This window comes from Amaranthus tricolor, chromosome 5, assembly GCF_026212465.1.
Source record: "Amaranthus tricolor cultivar Red isolate AtriRed21 chromosome 5, ASM2621246v1, whole genome shotgun sequence".
NCBI lineage: Eukaryota > Viridiplantae > Streptophyta > Magnoliopsida > Caryophyllales > Amaranthaceae > Amaranthus > Amaranthus tricolor.
This window is the reverse complement of record NC_080051.1, coordinates 29231111-29250955: the sequence shown is the minus strand read 5'-3', so window position 1 is coordinate 29250955 and position 19845 is coordinate 29231111. Positions and strand designations below refer to the sequence as shown.

General features: G+C 32.0%; 1 protein-coding gene across 1 annotated transcript; it reads right to left on the bottom strand.

The window, feature by feature from the left end:
- Positions 1 to 6433: 6433 nt before the first annotated feature.
- Positions 6434 to 12844, bottom strand: LOC130812922 (N-terminal acetyltransferase B complex catalytic subunit NAA20). The gene is made up of 7 exons (XM_057678568.1): positions 12689 to 12844; positions 12399 to 12494; positions 12204 to 12294; positions 10974 to 11106; positions 10066 to 10135; positions 6828 to 6888; positions 6434 to 6681 (listed from the first exon to the last, which is right to left on the bottom strand). Exons 2-7 carry the CDS (start codon positions 12474 to 12476, stop codon positions 6590 to 6592), a joined length of 525 nt encoding a protein of 174 aa, XP_057534551.1. The 5' UTR covers positions 12477 to 12494; positions 12689 to 12844; the 3' UTR covers positions 6434 to 6589.
- Between the last annotated feature and the right edge of the window lie 7001 nt (positions 12845 to 19845).

Sequence of the window (19845 nt, the reverse complement as noted above, 5' to 3'; positions counted from 1 at the left end):
TTAAAAATTGATTGAATCGCTACATCATTCACTTACGTCTCTCTCACATGAATTGCTATATTTCTATTTTTGGTCACAATCCACACTATTAATTTTTCTCAACCACACATTTAACTTATCTTTTTATTTCATTCACAAATTTTTCCCAACAGCCCCCTAAAATACACCTTTTTACCCCTTCTCTAGGTAACCACCAATTGTGTACCTGAAGCTGACCCACAAGGAGTACTAGTTAGAGATGGTTATTCAGCCAGCGAGACTCATTAGGATAAGGCCCCACCATTCCTAAAATCTAAGAATTCCAGATTTATTGCCTGCCATTTCAAATGATTAAAGTTAGAGATTCTACAGTTACAAGGTAAAACTTGGCTACTACCTACTGCCTTAAATTTGCTACAGGTAGAATGGAGTGAATGCTGCTAAATTTGTTTGCACAATGAACAAGTAGAGAGACTGCTTAGAATAATTCTAAGGATTAGATGTGCACATGTACACAATACATGCCACTAAATCAGTAACAAGTTTCATTTAAAAACTGTGCACCTCATTTTTCCTAACTACATGCCTGCACCACTCATCATATGCCTAGGCTTCATGAACCCTATTACCTAAATGATGCACAAATCCTGTAAAACAGTGACCCCAAAAACTGAAAAATCGAACATAATAATTTCAAATCAATGCTCACCTAGTGGCAGTTGGTAGAGCTATTCCTACCCCTGATTGTAGTTCAGCTAGTTTATTCAAAATAACAGGACAAAACCACCAAAACTAAACAGAGTGAGAACAATCTGCAATCATTGCCAAACTTCTTTCACAGAATAATTGAATACCAAAACTACTTGTTAATAAGCCATACTCACATGCTCCTCCCTCATAATCTCCTTCCACAAGGTGTTGTTTAAGCTCCAGGTATACACAACTCACACACCAACTTCTCCCAAGTTAGTGTCTGCTTTTCGAACAAATTTCTGTCAACAAATTTTAGCTTTAGATTATAGTGAACAAATCCAAATGTCTGAACAATATAGTAACTCCAATATAATAGGCCAATCAAATTCCTCCGAATCAACCATCAATGGTACGAAGTTAGAAGCAAAAAGCCTACATACATACCACTCGTATCCCTCACCAAGTTAAATCTACTTTATCAAAAAGGAAAAGGAAAAATAATAAATTAACAACTCAATCATCCCCAATGTACTAATCCTCAGTCCTTTATTGTTAATTAAAATTAGAGTTAGGTACAACACTAGAAACAGAACATAGGTAAAGGATGGGCATAATGGCTAAGCAAGTATAAAGCATTAAAGTAAATGGTCAGGGGAAAAAGGCATTAGTTGATATGTTACTCCAAAAGGTCGTTTTACAAAAAGCGTTTCATTATCCTAATACTAGTAAGGGACTACCATCTTGGCTTCCATCCAAGATTTGGGACGGATGTATGTAACTTTAGCCTTATAATAACAAAAAGTAGTTTACCATTGACCAAAATCATTTCGAGCTTCACGTAAACAAGAAGCATGCATAATTTATGAAGCTTATTGGTGACCTTATAATTACAATTATGTACCGAAGTCTTCAGAGTATGTTGTTGTAACATCTAACAGTGCTAAATTGATGAAGGAAATAGGTTTCCGTATCAATTAAACTAGGAAAAAAAAAATTATTATGGGAATTGAAAATGAAAAACATACAATGGAAGGACTTGTTGGTCATTTAAAGAAAGATTTTGCATTGATAATGCAAAATTAGAAATGTAATATCCAAGAAATTACCAACCAACTCAATAGAGTGAAAAAGCAAACTCCTATGCATGAGCGCACATGACTGGAGTCAATTAGGTTTTGTATGTACCTCTGTCACCATTTAAATTTGTTTTATTTATTCTATGTTCGGGTTATTTTAAAGTTGAGTCAATTAGGTTTCAGTTAGATTTTATCCATTTGTCCTATGAGCATACCGGTTACCAGATACCCTACACTTGAGCATGAGTATGGTCAATCGGCGATTCATTTTAGGCCAAAATTATCAAATCTTTTTACAAAATGGACTCAGAATACATGGGTGAAAATCAGATGTTAGATAAAACAATTCCGCAGATGAAAAATTGTTCAAAAACTAAATCATTAATTTGTTTTAAGACAATTCTAACATCAATTAGGGTCTAATTTTAGGGCTAATAAGGACAACAAATTTTAAAGAGAAACTAACAATTCAGAATGTCGTGTAGTAAGCATATACTCCTAAAATCATACTATAATGTCCACTAAAAGTATCTCAAATTAAAAAACTAATTAACCTAATCTACAATTCCGTGTTCCAGTTAATACACCACTAATAAAAAGTAGCATTAATCCAAATTTCAAGACAAATTCTAGCGCAATAATGAAAGAACAAAGTAAAAAAGAACAAATGAAAGAGACAGAGTAATAAGAACAAGGCATAAAAAACAACAATAATATTTTACCTTCTACTTTGAAAATTAGCGCGAAATGGGGACCACAAGATAAGATTGAATTTGAGTAGATGATGTTCTTGCTTTTACACGTAAAATCCAGGAATTTGAGTGAAATTGTTGGCTGGAAATAGAATTGACACTAGAAGATTATCTTCGAATTTTTCACCGCCATTGAAGGATAGTACCTTTTTGAAGTGGTAATTTTTATTCGCAAATTAGATGCGAATCTAATCGGCCCAGCCTATTATATATATTTTTAAAAATATTGTAAGTGTGTATCAAGAATAATGTAAGTAGGTATTTAAGATATTAAAAGTAGACATTAAGGATACATAAATAGAATTAAGGATAATATAAGTAGATATTAAAAATATGATAAGTAGGCATTAATCTGGGAAGGGCTTGACATTTGTCTCTTAAAGAGACAGTCATTCAAGAGAGTAATTAATTTTTATTTTATTTTACGATATGAATTTGTAGAATAGAATATAGGAAATTCTACATGATAGCACCAAGTTTCATGAAACGTCGGTGATAGCACTTTTGTAAGATTTTTCCACATGGTAGCATCCAGTTTATGCACTATCTGACTGTCGTAGCATTTTCCGTTAAATTATTGTTAATTTTTGTTTAATTCATCATTTTGTAAGATTTTTCCACATGGTAGCATTCAATTTTTGATCTTAAATGTTTAATTCACCATTTTAACGTTTAATTCATCCATTAATTTATTAACGCCCTAAATGTTGTAACAATTTTATTGTCATTCAAATTATTGACATTATAAAGTTCAAAGGTGCATTATAAACACTAATAAATAATTCAAAAGGTGCATTTCATAAAGTACAAAAGGTGCATTTCAAGCACTAAGACATACCTACTTAATTGTTACAACATTTAAGGGCATTGATAAATTAATCGGTGAATTAAACGTTAAAATGGTAAATTAAATATTTGAGAGTAAAAATTGGATGCTACCATGTGGAAAAAATCTTACAAAATGATAAATTAAACGGAAATTAATAAGAATTTAATGAAAAATACTACGGCAGTTAGATAGTGCATAAACTGGATGCTATCATGTGAAATTTCTTAAATATTGAATTATTGATGATATACCCTTCTCATATTGGCTATTATTGTTTTGTTTAAAATTTTATAGTATTTATCAATTATTTTTAAATTTATATTTTATTATTAATTTATAAGTTGAAACATAGTTAAATAAGATCTTGTTTGATTTATTTTAATGTTAGTATTATAAAAATCAGCATTTTATAATTATTAAACAAACACATTTTTAAATATTTTCAACTGAATAGGTTTATTGGCAAACGTGCAAAGATCAACTCATACATACTATTACAAATGTTGAAAAATGACAAATTTCATTCTTAAAGAGCATAGACAAGTGGTATTATATTAGTGGTTGATAGTTAATTACATAAAATATTTACCTAATTTAGATACAGATTTTTTTTTTAAGTTGAGCTTAATTAGGTCAAGTATTTATGTTCCGGCTGTGAAGAGAACAATCAACACTCTCAGCAAAGTTGAAGATAATGTTTTTTAGGATTCACAATGGCTATGAACGACAGGGAAGGTCTTAGTAGCTTTTCCAACTATTTCACTCCATATCCTGCACAAGGTAACAAACGAGGGCCGAAGAGGGGTCCTCCTCCGATGATAAAGTCAGTATGGGTTATTATGGAACCACAAATATTGCTTTTAGAGAATTTTAGTGATCTTTTTTTCTGAGAGAAGAATACTTGAAATTCAGTACAAAAAGGTATCCTACCGTTGATGATGTATGGCATCGCATATTTATAATAGTGGGTATGAGGAGGGGTCTCCAAAACCCTAATGGCAATTTAGGCTTTTACCTTGATAGATACTTTCTCGAGACCAGTAGAAAGGGAAATGGGATATTCCTCAAGTCTACGTAGGGTTTAGTGATTTGCTGATTCTTACACTACGGTCTCCCCCTCTGTCTTTCAGTATCTACATTGGTAGGGTACGAGGTAGGTGTGGTGTCTTGCCTTGTACGAGCTTTTCCAGCTTTTTGCATATAATTGCAGTTATCTCTTGACATGTCATCGTATCCGTTGCAACCATCCTGCAGGTATTTGAGGCTCTTCGTTCTCTGTCAGGGTCCTTTTGGTGTGACCGTGCCATTTCTGCGAGTGCTATCGTTCTGGGACTTAGCTGAGAAGTAAGCTTGGTCCTCTAGGGAGCAAAGTATCCCTTCAAAGGTCCCAGCACCTTGGGTAAGACAACTTCGCTTTAAAGAATATGATATATTTAATTGAATAAAAAAGTGAGGTATTTGATAAATAATTTTTAAAAAAATAAGTATTTTTTTACTTTAAAGAAGTCAGTATTTAATAGATTTAATCACGATAATATATATTTGTCTTATTCTTTAAAGTTATATTATTATATATTTCATACTCATAAATTCGTACATTGCAGGAGTTTCTATATTAATAGGATAATAATTGTGAATAGGAGAGAGTTCGAAATATAATAGTCTGTTAAAAATTAAAATATCGTTTTATGATTTTATTTAGACTTTATTATTGTAACACCCCGGCCCAATGAAGCGCCGGTGACTACTCATGGAGACTGTAGATTGGCCCCAAAGACCAACATAAGTTCTTTCAGCGCACTTTGACCTCACTCGTGCGCGCCTGGGAAAACTTCTCATGAACTCACCCATCCTAAGGTTGCTCCACAACAAACACGCTTAATTGTGGAGTTCTTAGTAAATGGGCTCCCATGAAAAGAAGATGCACCTTATTGATATGAGTAGTCTACTAATCCTTTTTTTTCAAGCTAAATCTAGGGTATCACACTCATCCCCCACTTAGGAATACAATTTCCTCGTTAGACCTAGTTTTAGGATTTTTCCCCCCGCTAGGTGCACTGAACACACAATCAGCCACGGTCGCAGGGTTACTCTGATACCATTTGTAACACCCGATCTAACGGACCGCAGGTGACTATTAATGGAGATAGTAGACTTGCTCCACAGACCACATAAGTCTTTCCAACGCACTTTGGCCTCACTCGTGCATGGGAAAACTTTCCATGAGGTCACTCATCATAAGATTGTTCTCCATCAAACACGCTTAACAGTAGAGTTCTTAGCAAATGGACTCCCATAAAAAGAAGATGCACCTTATTAATATGAGTAGTCTATCAATCCTTTTTTTTAAGCTAAATTTAAGGTATCACAACTATTCTTTAATACGATGCACCTTGTTTATAAATTGTTTTGTAATTAGGTGTGTTAGCCCCAGGAATAGCTAGGGTAGTTTATAAAATACCATTTTTTGAAAAAAAAAAAAATAGCCATATAAGTTTATTAAAAATAAATAAATAAATGACAAAAATCTCTATTTTGTTACGAGATAGGTTGAGAGAAAGACAAAGCTACGTGCAAATCAAACCTATGATCATGCTTGAAAAAACGGTCTTTGCTCTAACCGAGACAAGAATCGATTTTTCTGATGCTCATGAATATTGTTAAATGAAGGCTTGTCTTTTTTATTCTATATTCTTAACCAAATATCCTACGTTTTCAGTAGACGGCAAATACAATCCAACTCAATTGGGAGGTATAGTTGTATAGGTTTAACTTTGGGGTAGTAACCACTAACCAGTGGATGGGTATAGATTTATGATGACTTATCGACAGGAGGCAAATATAAGATAGAGAGTGTGCAACAAGTATAAGGTGGTATGGGGCCAACAAGTTGCTAGTCCCAAAAGCTCAAGAGACACTTCATTCAAGGACACTCGTCTAACCTCGAAGTGCCTCATGGTGAGGGCTTCGACAGTCGGAACGTTTTCCAACATTTTTTGCTCTTGATCATAAGAGTGTTCGAGGCGGTGTTGCAATAGACCATGTCTTAAGAGCTTTGATTTGGGCGCTACAAGGTGATGGTTCACCAAACCCGAATATAAAAATTGTCCAAAATTGAGCTCGAGGTCTATATAGATCAATTTTAGCAAAAGATAAGCAAATCGTTACACATCCATCCATTAACATTCTCAAATTGTTGCAAAATAAATATCCCCAAAGTAAACTACAATAACCAGAAAAAAGAAAGAACCATTAATTTACTAGTCATACTCCAGTTCATCAGGAGTTATAGGCCTTTTGAGAGGAATAACAGATTTCTTCTCTACATCCCTTGATAACGCTTTTCTCATATCTGAAAGAGTGTTAAACAAGCATCAGGAAATATTGATATATTGTAGCTTATAAATACTGCTGCAATTAACAACTTTTTTCATCAATGAACTTCAAAAAGGTCTGGAGATTTTACATATCAGTAAAATACAAGGAACTAAGGATTACCTAATCCATCTTCTTCACCAGAATAGTAACGAAGAACTCGTCTGTACACCACATAGCCAAGCTGAGACACAAGACATGCATTAGATGAGCATAAGTATAGCAGAGAATTCACATATATCCAATACTGCTTTCCATGAAAAGTTAGCTTTCCTTGTTTTTTGATAGTTGACAAGAAACAGTATTTGTTTATGATAAACAATTACAAAATAACAGACAGACACACCCAGCATTAGAACAATACTGATTTGTTTGATTGATCAGAAAGGAAAAGAAGTCATCTTGACCTCAAATCTTTACTAGTCCAACGGTCCAACCAGAAAATCTCTTTCCCGTTAAAGGCCCAGGGGTCTCACATGAACAATGGCAGAAAAAAGACCATTATGCTCTGTTCCTAGCCACAGATATTATCTGATTAAATACTTTATTTTGAAAGGATGGATGCAAGCATGCAACTCATGTAAAATAGGTTTGTTGCAAGCCATGTCAATGAACCAATAAAGTTAAAGGCCAAGGTCTAGCCCAACCCATGACATGTTGGTTGCATAAAGGCCCGTGTCTATCTGAACTCATGACAAGTTGGTTGGGGAAAAAGGCTCGTGTCTAGCTGAACTGATGACATGTTGATTGCGAGAAAGGGAGAACCAAGTGTAAACTGGGATAGTATTTATCATCAAGATTTTCTCAAGTCATTCCCTTTACAGGTGTCATTTTCTAACCATCTATTACATGTTTTCTGTGTTGTCTAAAATATATCAGACTTCTCATAGTTCCAAATATATCTGTAAACACCATTGATATATAGTGGTACAAATATATAAAGGTGTCCATCTAAGTTCTCCAATCAATAAAATACTATGTTGGTGACATTAGCAAATCATAAAAGGTCCAAGTTCTAGCACTAAGGCAATGGTTCACATTATTGCATGAGTTCCCGAAGATTCAGCTCTCATTTGTCTTTCTTCCTGCCTTAAGAAAGCTTTACATTGTGTTAGGATAGAGAAAAATAGAGGGAAAGAAAGAGGAGGGATTTAAAAGGATAGAAGATCTTTTGTTTGGATAACAAAAAGAGGGGGGAGAGAATTGGATTTGGAGGGAAAATATGGACAATTTGGTTAAGAAAGCAATCTCTCTAATGTGGAAAGATTAGAAGGGAAAACACTTTTTTCCATCCTTTTCCCTTCCCCTTCCCTCAAAACAAACAAGAAAGCACATCAATGTTATCTGAAATGAAATTTAATTCGATACAACACAAACAGAAACAGAAAAGGGAAACGTTAATTTTAGAGCTTTAAAAACATAGGTACAATTTTATTTTACAACAAAAAATGAAATGAGAAAAAAAGAGGCAAGAAAAAAGTCAAAACAACTAAAAAGAAAAGATAAGGAAGAAAAAAAAGGAAAACAAGGGCTTATGGTATTATATATGGTTTTGGGCTTGAAAAAAAAAACATTTAGGAAATGTAATTTCGGAAAATTTAATGTTAAGTTTGGAAACAAAGGTTCTGATACAACATCCGATTGGAAGTTTCCCGTTTTTGGTAACTACTTTCTCATCCAACACCGACTATTTCAAGACAATTATTGCTAGATTATTCCAAAGAAAAAGGAGAATAGAGGGATAATTTACGTTGCTATCTAGTTGATTCTACTTTGTAGTATATTACATTTAATGTTTATACTTTAGGCTCTGTAGTGAAACTCCCTCTCTGGCTTACTCATTGTTCCTTAACAAAAATTTTCTCAGCCAAAAATTTAGAGACTACAGCACAATAACTACAATGGCCTGCACTAAATCAATTTTTCCCCTCTACTTCTCTTGGTGTACTTTTTCCTAATGTAAACTTAGCAGGTTCATTGACCATTTGAAATCCCTTATTCTCTGGCCTAGGTTAGCTTCCCAATAACATATGTGCTAGTCTACTAGCTTAAATGTACGGTTGTTGATTGTATCATACTGATGAAACTAGAACGCCCATCAAATTCAAGGATCTGGTAGTAGTCTCAATTGGCTTGTTTAAAAGCTGCACAGAATCCTAAAATCTGTCTAGAAATAAGAAGGAAAAACAAATCAGGTATTCAGAACTTCCATTCTTACATCATCAGCACACCTTTTTCATCAACTTTTCTTGGAGAACCCTTCCTCCTTCGGTATAATTTCATGTAAACTTTATCCAGGAAACTTTAGCTCATATCTAATTTATCCTGGCCATCAGAAATTAATTGTAATGCTTGAGTAGGCAGAGAATTGCAATATACAAATGCAATGTAAATTTAAGCTTTAATAGGGGTGTACACAGCCATGCTGACTCAGGTACGGGTGTCCAGCTCAGGTACCGATCCAAGAGCAGACTTGTCAAGTTGTAAATTTCTAACTTGGGGACTTGTCTTAGAAGCATCCCAAATGCGGGCATGAGCTCAGGGACACAAATAAAAAATATTCATGTTCAATTATGATTAGTTTATCATATAACTTTTTCCATTAAAAAATTAGAGGTATGATTGTTTAACTAAAAAAATTGTTCTAGAACCGTAATTTCAAGAGGAAAGAAGATCTTAAAAAATGGGAAAAGTGCAAGAGATAAAAAATAAAAGGTATCTTTTTAAACTAAATGAAACATTAGACAGAGTAAAGAGGATAAAAAGAAATGTAACAAGAGGAAAATAAATCACTTTAAAGTGATTGAAATTTAAGACAGTGGTCATTTTGGGCAATTGGGATTGACTTTTCTTTTAACCTCCCTTTTACCAATATCAATAAGTCACAATCCCACGTTACCTCTCACGATTCTCACTTTATCTCTCTCGCCTCAACTGAACAGCACGCTTCCTTCTCTCTCTTCTCCTCTTTGTAAATGCTAGAACTCTAACATGCAATGACTATGGCAGGGAGCAAACCCAATGTTTTCATTTTCCTTGCTTTGTTTTGGTGCCTAAATTTTAACATCTAGGTTTGCAAAAAGCCTAACAAATACTTTCCTTCAATAATATGACTAAGCTGTTTTCCCTCAATCAAGTCCGATCTGTATCATAAGTCAGTACCCGGGTCATGTCATACAGACACGGGTACATCTAGGTCAAGTTTAAAGCTCAAGGTGACCGCAAATAGTACGAGTTCATGTACAACACTTTATACAAATAAATCAAATTAATTAGAAAGGCCATGTACAATATTCCAGTCTTGATTTTACACAGTGAAGCAAAAGAAAGAAAAACATAAATGATGTCAAAAGAACCTTACCTTTTCATACATCTTTATAGCTGGTACATTTGATGCCCGCACAAAAAGGTCGACGAAATAAGCTTTGTCACTACAAAGCTAAGCCAATTTGGTTAGAAGGCAACAGAGCAATAGCCCGTAGCTAACTAGTCCAACATTTCCCTACATTATTGATCATATAAACCAAGTAATACCAACGAAACAGAGCACATACTTATGCACACCTGCAGACAATCAAGCCTCACTGCCACCCTTATACACACAGACTACAATACTGAAAAATATCAATATATTACATAGATAGACATGCTTATTCTAAAAAAACTATAATTGGGTGGAACAGGAAGCATGTCAAGTACTAGAGATCAAGTGAGGATTATTTGCTTTGGTACATTAACTAAAGAATTTAATATCAAGGTTCCACAGCTTTCACTTGCACAATTTAAATGAGTTGTCAGAATTTGATCTTCTAACAATTCGTAAACCCTTCTAGAATTGACAAGTGCAAAGATTAAAGGTATACAAAAAAGAATTTTTTAAACACAGCATACTTTGTGAATCAATAAGCTTTGATGGACAAAAAAGTTATGAATGACTCCAGAGTATGATAGGAAAATCTATGCATAACCCTTGCATTTGGTTGATTAAGATTTGTCCTGGTGTTTTGCCTTTGATTTACATTTATATGCACATAGTAAAAAAAAAAAAAGACATTGCTAGGTAACAACATACTTCATGCAGGTCTTAAATAGATCCAAACATAAGCCTGTCTATCTAAATCTCTAAAATATCTAATTCTCCTCAGGAAATAAAAGCTTCTTAGAAAACAATGTTACCAAGGACTTGACATTAACTAAGTCTTACAAAAATGAGTCTCAAAAAATATTCCATAATGGAACATGATTTACTCTAAGTAGTAAGATACTCACATCTTGTCACTAATGTCTTCTAGTAAGTTCATCAGCTTTTTAGCTAATTGTTGGCGGCGATACTCTGGTGCAACAGTCACAGCTGTAACATGACCGTGCCAAGACTCACCTTGGCCTTCAACTTTTCCCATAACTACAAGAAAGGAAAAAATAATAGTTCAAATAAAATTTTAAAATATTCTGGGTGATTGTATTTTTCATACATAACACAAAATGCCAAACCTTCCATGATCCAAAAAGGCAAGCAGTTGAATGATATATAGGTAAAATTCTAGGAATAATTAACAAGGTGACTGTTTAAAATTGATGGCATCCTATAACTTCATTCAAAACTATGGACAGTATAAAAAATTTATTTGAAGCTACAATGTCTAATGTGGAGCAGCTTAATGGCGAGCTTTACTTAATAATGTGGTCAGGCACAAAATAATTTTACTAAAGGGCTTTTTAGAAAGCTAAAAAATAAGGTTTTAGTGCCAAGACTAAGTTTTGAATGGAGCAGCATGGCTAGCTTTCAAAGCCAAAGGTTACAAATATCATCACACAGCTCTGCAAAACATCAATCAACAACAAATAGAATTATAGCCGAATAAAAATAGAAACAGTCGACTGCGAAAAAAAGGCCATCACTGGCCCATCACACATCCTTAGCCACAGTTCATACTCCAAAAGGAATACAGTACACAAAGCCTTTGGTGGCAGTGGTGAACCTACATTTCACACATCTGGATTACATCTCTATATATTTGAATATTGTCAGGTAAGAGACTTTTATTTCACAAAAAAAATGCAATAATCGAAACAGTAAGAGCCGTTTGCACCAATGCAAAAATGTTGATAACTTCCAATAAACAACACATTCCATAACGCCAATGTTATTAATGGCTCTCACCTGGGTGGTGTTTGGAGGGATGAATCTCAGATGTACACAATCAACTTTGTTTGTGATAACAAAGATCTTGTTTTTGATTCATCATATGCAAGTTTACACAAATCAAAAGTGCACATGAGTTCATGAGTCATTTTAATATATCCATCATCACCCAAACTATAAATTTTTTGCCTCATTGAGAATGGACTTAGACAGTAAGAATGTCAAACTAATACTATTTCAAAAAAAAAGAATTATAGTCCCGAATGTGACGGTAGAAGTACTAAATAAATCTGATTCCAAAAACCAAGTACCAGAAATGAACACAAATGTGAGAGAGCAATTGGATGAAAACATACTGTAACCCATAATTCGATTGCTGGGGCCTTCAGCAACATGGAAATAATCAGGCCATCTAGCCAAATAGGTCATGTAGAACGACATATTGAACTGCTCACAAATTCAAATTTTGCCAAGCAAACAGAAAAAGGATCAATAACCAGTACAAACTTAACAAGTATAGCAACTCATAACAAGTATAGAAATTGACTTACAGTTTCTGTAAGATGGTCCAAATTTACAGAAGCAAAGCGAAGAAGATCGTTGCAGCAGAACTTACGAATGGTAGTCATAGCCCAAAATTTTCAGCCCTACAAATTTAATCAGGAAACAAAAAGATAAAATTAGCATTAATTTGAGCAAATTACGAACGAACGAAAACCCATAAAAGTAAAGCATCTTTAATGTGTGAAAGCAATGAAGTCCACATATCAATTGAAACCCTAATTTTGAAAAGCAATGGAGAATTCGGGATTCCAAAACAAGAGGAAGATCAAACACTTACGTTGCTTCAAAAGTTAATTTTGCCACGGAAAGCAGAAATCAACCGAAGAAATGAAGTGGTTTTAACCTACACAAGTAGTATTTGTAAGATTCGGCTCATGGGTTCATACAGCTCATGGGACGACATGGGTTGATTGCAAATTTGCAACTCGTGTTTTAAACGAGTTTTAAAGTTAATGTTTATTTTTTAAAAAAATAATTTTCAAATTAGAACTTTAAAGTTTAGCACTTTTGCTAATTACAACCTTAATATTTATTTTTTACGAATTACATTTATCAAAGTATTGAAGTTTGTAGTTCTTGTAGTTCAAACCAAAAACACATAACTTTGACCATTTAACCTAAAATTCCTACCACTGAAATGGTCGAAATTATGTGCTTTGGCTTGAACCTACAAACTTTGATACTTTGGTGGATGTAATTCGCAAAAAAATAGATATTGATGTTGTAATTCACAAAAGTGCTAAATTTTAAAGCTATAATTTCAAATTATTCTTTTAAAATAATTAAATTAAATTCACATATTAAAGACTTAAAGTTAAGTTCATATCCTCTCAAAATAAGTTAAGTTCAAAACATCGGGTTTATTTTGAACTTTTTTACATCCACACGATAATATACTCCTTTTCTCAATTAAATATCTCATTTGTTGTTTTCAACAATATTCTATAATCACTCTAGATTTATTTTATTTTCAATTTATAATTTAAAGCATATTATGACTTCTTGTCTTGATTTGTCAAAGGACATTATATTAAAATTAACTTCTTATAATTTTTCATCAAGTACAATCATACATTATGGTAAAAGTTTGGAAAATTTCAAGTATCACGAATAAAGAGAGTTCTGTCAAATGTAATTCATTTATTGGTTAAAGAAAAATGTCATGACATTTAGTCTTCATCAATATCTTTACCATTAAAGTATCTTTAAACAAATTTTCAAAAAAATGAACATAATAAAACAACTTTCAACTTTATTCCAAAACTAAGCGTGAAATTTCCAAACCTGAGGTTTTTGACTGTTCGCAGTTAATAAATGCAAACAGGTCAAAAAAGACAAAATAGTTGTTCGCAGTTAGTAACTGTGATAATAGCACGGTCAACTCTATCGTATGCAACAAGGTGAAAGTCATACAACCTCGTGAGCTCCAGGTACGGGATGACCCTTTCATCGATCACCCATGGAACGGAATCTGGATGCCCAGTGACTAACGTGTCTGTATCGGACACTTATGAATATGGAGTTATACATAAGTTACTTGTATGTTATCATTAATAAAATGCAAATCACAACTATTGTACAACTAACCTGAGCATTCCAAAGAGGAGTGCTCCTGTGCTCCTGCTGCATAGTTAAGACACTAGAGTCTTGGGGTCCTGGAGCTGCTGGATCCATCTCCTCTACTACTGTGTCCGCAGTAATTTTAGTTAATATTCCTATTATGTAATTATGTATCATACATTTGTGTTGTAAGTTTAACATTATTATATATGTTATAGAGTATCATACTAGTATAATATATATAGTATATGTTAACTGGAATCACATGTTCTAGTGTTGTGACCTTCACTCCCACAACGACGACAATTATTTTGTTTCTTTCTACCCTCATCCATTTCTTGGCAATTCTCTTAGACTTAGTCCTTCCTTTACCACGAATTTGATCGGGATCATGTCTAAATTCAAAGCCCGTGTATTGCGACCATGACCTCTGTTGGCACTCTTAGGTTTTGATAATGACTGCACTTTATATAAACAAATGTATTTTTAGAGATTGTATGCAGGTCGATATCCGGTCTTGTTAAGGATAGTTGATAGTGCCTATTACTTAGTCTATGAACGTGTACTCATCAAAAGAATTTAATGAAGTTAGATAAGGTATATCGCTTAGGATGTCAAATGTAGACAGGAGGTCTACTGTTCCCAAGTTTGATGATCTAACGTTACTGGAAAATAAAAACAGTGCATTATTCCCAGACTGGAGTCTGGAGAAGATACGTCTGCTGGAAAATTTTGATTAAGTTATTTTCTGAATTTTTAGTTGATGTATTAGTTAAAATTAATTTGTTGCATTATTTATTAATTAAGTTAATTGGCAAAATATTTTATAATCACCTAAAAATATAACCGTGTGATTTTCTAAAAATGGAATATTTCTTCCTTTTTTTTCTCCTTTTAAAAATAGGCTTTTATTTTGGATCTAATTCTAGTAAGTAACTAATTTACCTATTATTAGAAAAAGGAAAACCGTGGCTTTTACTTGTAAATCATTTGTACATCTATTTTACCTTTTATTAAGGAAATAACCGTGGCTTTTAAACCTTGTAAATTCAAGATCCATATTATTCTCCTTATTTTTAGGGTAAGGGAATAATGAGTAGTTACTTCCTTTTTTATTAACTAAATTAACTCTATAAATACAAGACTTGTTTGTTTCAAAAATTAAGCACTCTATGAGCCTTGAAAATCATAAGTGAGTTTGGAAAAATTAACAAGAAATATTTTGTTCAAAAATTGCCAATTAATTTATAATATTTTCTTGTGCAACTCTTTAATTTTATTTTTAGAAAATTTATCCTTGCAAAGGGTTTTTGAAAGAATTGTTGTAACTAGACTTGGGTAAGTCTAGAGGAGAATTAGAAAGCTTTTAGTAAAGCTAGAGAAGAGAATAGCTTTGAGTAAAGTTAAGAGAGAAGCTTTGAGTGAAGCAAAAGAAAAGTTGGCCTAGTAGGAGAAGCTTTGAGTGAAGCAAAAGAACTAGTAACCTACATTTGAAAAAATAAGCAAATTTGATTAAAACCCTAAAAAACTACATATATACTAAAAAAAACGCAAACAAGTTTACCTTTGAGCAATCTAGAGTATTACAGACTAATTTTGAAGTGTCAAATTGAAAGAAGAATGCAAGAAATTGATGGATTGAATCTATGGTTTTAAAGGGAGAATGTCGAGTGATAAGCTAGGGTTTTGAGAATTGGGGAAAATGAAAAAAATAAAAAGATCTGCGTATTTGTGGAGCATTCTACTGCGAACAGGTCAAAATTGGTCAAAGGGCTGTTTGCAGTTACTAACTACGAACAGTTATTTGACCTATTTTGACCTGTTCGCAGTTAGTAACTGTGAACAGCCCCAAACCTCAGGTTTGGGAATTTCACGCTTAGTTTTGGAATAAAGTTGAAAGTTATATTATTTTGTTCAATTTTTTGAGAAATTGGATTAGACATTTCAAATTTTCCATTTATTTATAGTTAAATTGAGTAGAGGATATAACATACTACATGATATGTTGCTGACAATTTCCAAAATTACAGAATTAATCATACATATAACTGTCAAAATTGAATATGTCTACTGTATAATATATCTGGCTTTATTTTTTAATATCATGTGTTTATATATATCGATGCTAACAAAATCGTACATTACATGAGTTTTTACGCTAATTATAGATATTTAGGATTGAAATATATGTGTGTGTATATATATATATATATATATATATATATATATATATATATATATATATATATATATATATATATATATATATATTGTATGATATATGACTTAGAATAGTAATAATGGATTGAACCATTTAGAGGTTGTTTGTGCCTCATAATTTTCTTCTATTTCTGTTTTAATTGCTTGTTTAAAATAATTGTTTAATTGGCATTTTTGAGTAAGTATAGTAAATGAAAATTTTTTTGAAGTGCAAATTCTTAAAAACGACTGTAGGAATGTAGTTATCAAGAGGAGGGTTTGTAAATACAATTCCCGTGTTACTTGTAATTTCTCGTTCAATTGAACATAAAAAATAATTTCTAAGAATTTCACAAAGAAAATAGTTTTAAAAGAAATGAAAATTTCCAATGGAATTTTAGTCATCTTTCTTATTTGATTATTGATTTGTTAGAATTTCAATTGATTAGTAATTTAATTCTACAATTGTAAATAAATCTTTTTTAAAAATTTGTGTGTTAGGATAATTTTTTGTTTCATATAACCCCATTGGGCCTTTGTATAGTTAGCCCACCTTTCTACTTATTATATTGAAAATTTGAAAAAAATAAGACAATTAAACAACTTATTTCCCAAAATAAGTTCCGTGAAAACTTAATTTCCAAAATAAGCTCCGTGAAAACTTAATTTCCAAAATAAGCGTCCGTATATCCAAACCTAGGTTTGGCAAGAGTCGCTGTTAGTAACAGCGAAAGAGAAAAAAAAAATTAAAAGCCTAAAGTCGCTGTTACTAACAGCAACTTTAAAAAAAAAAAAATTTTTTTTTAAGTCGCTGTTAGTAACAACAACTTAATGCGTTTTAAGTTTTCAGTTGTTAGTTACTTCCTTATTCCAGCTGACGAGGTGAAGGAGTTACCAGTTAACCTTAAAGTCGTTGTTAGTAACAGCGACTTTGGGCTTTTAGTTTTTTTTTTTTTCTCTTTCGCTGTTACTAACAACAACTCTTGCCAAACCTAGGTTTGGATGTACGGAAGCTTATTTTGGGAAATAAGTTTTCATGGAGCTTATTTTGGGAAATAAGTTGTTTAATTGTCTTATTTTTTCAAATTTTCGATTATATTTTTATATACACCAAAATTTGGTCGAGTTCGTCTCAAATTGACACCAAGAGTGGGTTGGCCCAATTTGCACGTGTAAAAATATCACACGTTTTTCCTTCTTTTTTTCATTTTCTGGGCATTTATCAATTTTGACCAAAGGTATCAATTTTAACGCAAAGTAATACTTAAACATATCAATTAAAGTAAAAAATTTCAATTTGAACCTATAAGTGATCAATTTTAACGTTAAACTGATCAATTTCTACCTAAATATGTTTCATTTACTTTTGAGACACTGTTCATTTATCACTCTTAAATTGCATTTTATTATTAATCTATAAGTTAAAACATAGTCATGTGGGATCTTATTTGATTCGTTTTGATGTAAAGATTATTAATATCAACTTTTTATAATTTTTAATTATACATAACTCGATTTATTAAGGATTAAATAAGTACATTGGATAGAGTGTATAAAGTAAATGGGACACTTAAGATGAATAGGAGAGAGTATTATTCTATCATTGTATGGATGAATTTCAAACAACAAATAAATGGTCAATAAAACCATCAATAATAGTGTTAAAACTATTAACATATAAAATTTGAACTAAATGCTATACAATATATCTATACAGTTTGAATACTTATTTTTAAAACGATAATTGAAGATTAGAAGTTCAAAATTGAGTTAGATTATAAAACATCATTGTCAAATTATATGTCATAATTTAACTATTAACATATTCAATTTGAATTAAAACCTATAAAATATCTTTATAGACTTTGAAATACTTATTTTGAAAACGATAATTGAAGCTTATACGTTTAAAATTGAGCTAGATCATAAAATATCAATTGTCAATTTATGTGTCATAATTTAACTACTAACATATTCAATTTGAACTATTTATAAATATATATAAACGTGTTGAGGAAAAAATAATATCACTATTATTGATCGATGATTAAAGAGTACAAGTACTCTTATGTTCCATTAGAACCATCATGTTGCATTGAATAAAAGTACTTGTATTGTACAATGTTTTAACAATATTATTGATAGTGTTATTGACTATTCATTTGTTGTTTGAAATTCATCCATAGAATGATAAAATAATATCATTTTATTAACTTCGTTCTTAAATTGTGAAACATAACCATATTTAGGTAGAAATTGATCAATTTAACGTCAAAATTGATCACAAATAGGTCAGAATTGAAAATGTTTATGTTAATTGATCCGTTTAAAGTTTACTTTAAATTGAAATTAATACCTTTAAGATCAAAATTGATACCTTTAAGATTAAAATTGAAAAATTCCCAGAAAATGAAAAAAACGAGAGAAAGCATGTGAGGTTGATACACGCGTAAATCGGGCCGACCTACTCGTGGTCTCAATTTGAGACGGTTTCGGCTAAGACCAGCTGTTGTATATATACTCACATTATCAATGAGAAAAGGCAAGGGAAAATATTATTCCAACATGGTATCAAAGCCGATGGTTCGATAAAAATTAAAAAATGGTAGGTTTGAAAAGAATGACGTTCCTACCCTAATTGACTACACCCACATGCTAATTTGACGGGGGTTCACATGTGAGGTGGGGGGGGGGGGGTGGTGTTGGGATAAGTTATCACATATCGACAAATTGAAAATGGTGTGCACGCTTTATAAGCTATCGAAGACCTTCTTCCCATTGCCATATGGTTTCGGGAAGGTATATGTCCTTGGTTTATGAAGTGTGTGCACCTCGTGTCTCCCCGTTAACATGCTGATATTCACAATAAGTCCAGCCTAATTTAACATGGTGGATTGGAATAAAAGTCTAGATAATTAATTTAAATTTTTTGGAATAAAAGTCTAGATAATTGATTTAGAATTTTTGGCTATACATTTTGAAATGGTGGATTGGTGGTGATCGATTATTGTAATAAGGCTGAGTTAAGCAACAAGATCACTGATGAGTTTGTGAATGATATAGTTGTAGCTTATTTGAATGCAATTTATTATTCGCGTCGTTTTAGAATATAAAAACTCAACATGAACAATTACCGTAAATAATATATGGAAAAATGTAATTTTTTTATATATTATTATTATCATTAGTTTATTGTAGATGACCAAGCTTTCTAAAGATATGACAAACACACAAGATGAAAGACTAACCAAATCCACTATCTATGCATATGCGATATTCGTTGGTTGACAAAATCTTAGTCATCATATCCAAGAGATTACACACTATAACAATCTTGATTAAACTCAACCACTTTATTTTGATTTCAACCTTAATAAAGTGATATTTGTATAGAATAAAGGCCTATATTTCAACAGCAAGTTTAAAATGATTTTACTGTAAAATAAACTCATATAAGTAATTTATTGACAAATATAAAAAAACTATAATATGAATTTAGATTAACTCTTATACAGAAAATAATTTTTATTGTAAAATAATTTAAATTTTTCCAATTAAAGTCATTTTATAATACGACAATTTTAATAAAAAATAAATTAATATTTCACATGCATTTCTGTAGTGTATATTAATTCGAGTTCCATCATAAAGAAGCCCCACTTCACTTTATAGTTC

Coding starts and splice junctions, on each gene's coding strand:
- LOC130812922 (XM_057678568.1), bottom strand. CDS start 12,476: ATGACTACCATTCGTAAGTTCTGCTGCAACGATCTTCTTCGCTTTGCT. Junction 12,295..12,398: donor TGGACCATCTTACAGAAACT/GTAAGTCAATTT, acceptor ATTTGTGAGCAG/TTCAATATGTCGTTCTACAT. Junction 11,107..12,203: donor CAATCGAATTATGGGTTACA/GTATGTTTTCAT, acceptor CCTTTCTTGTAG/TTATGGGAAAAGTTGAAGGC.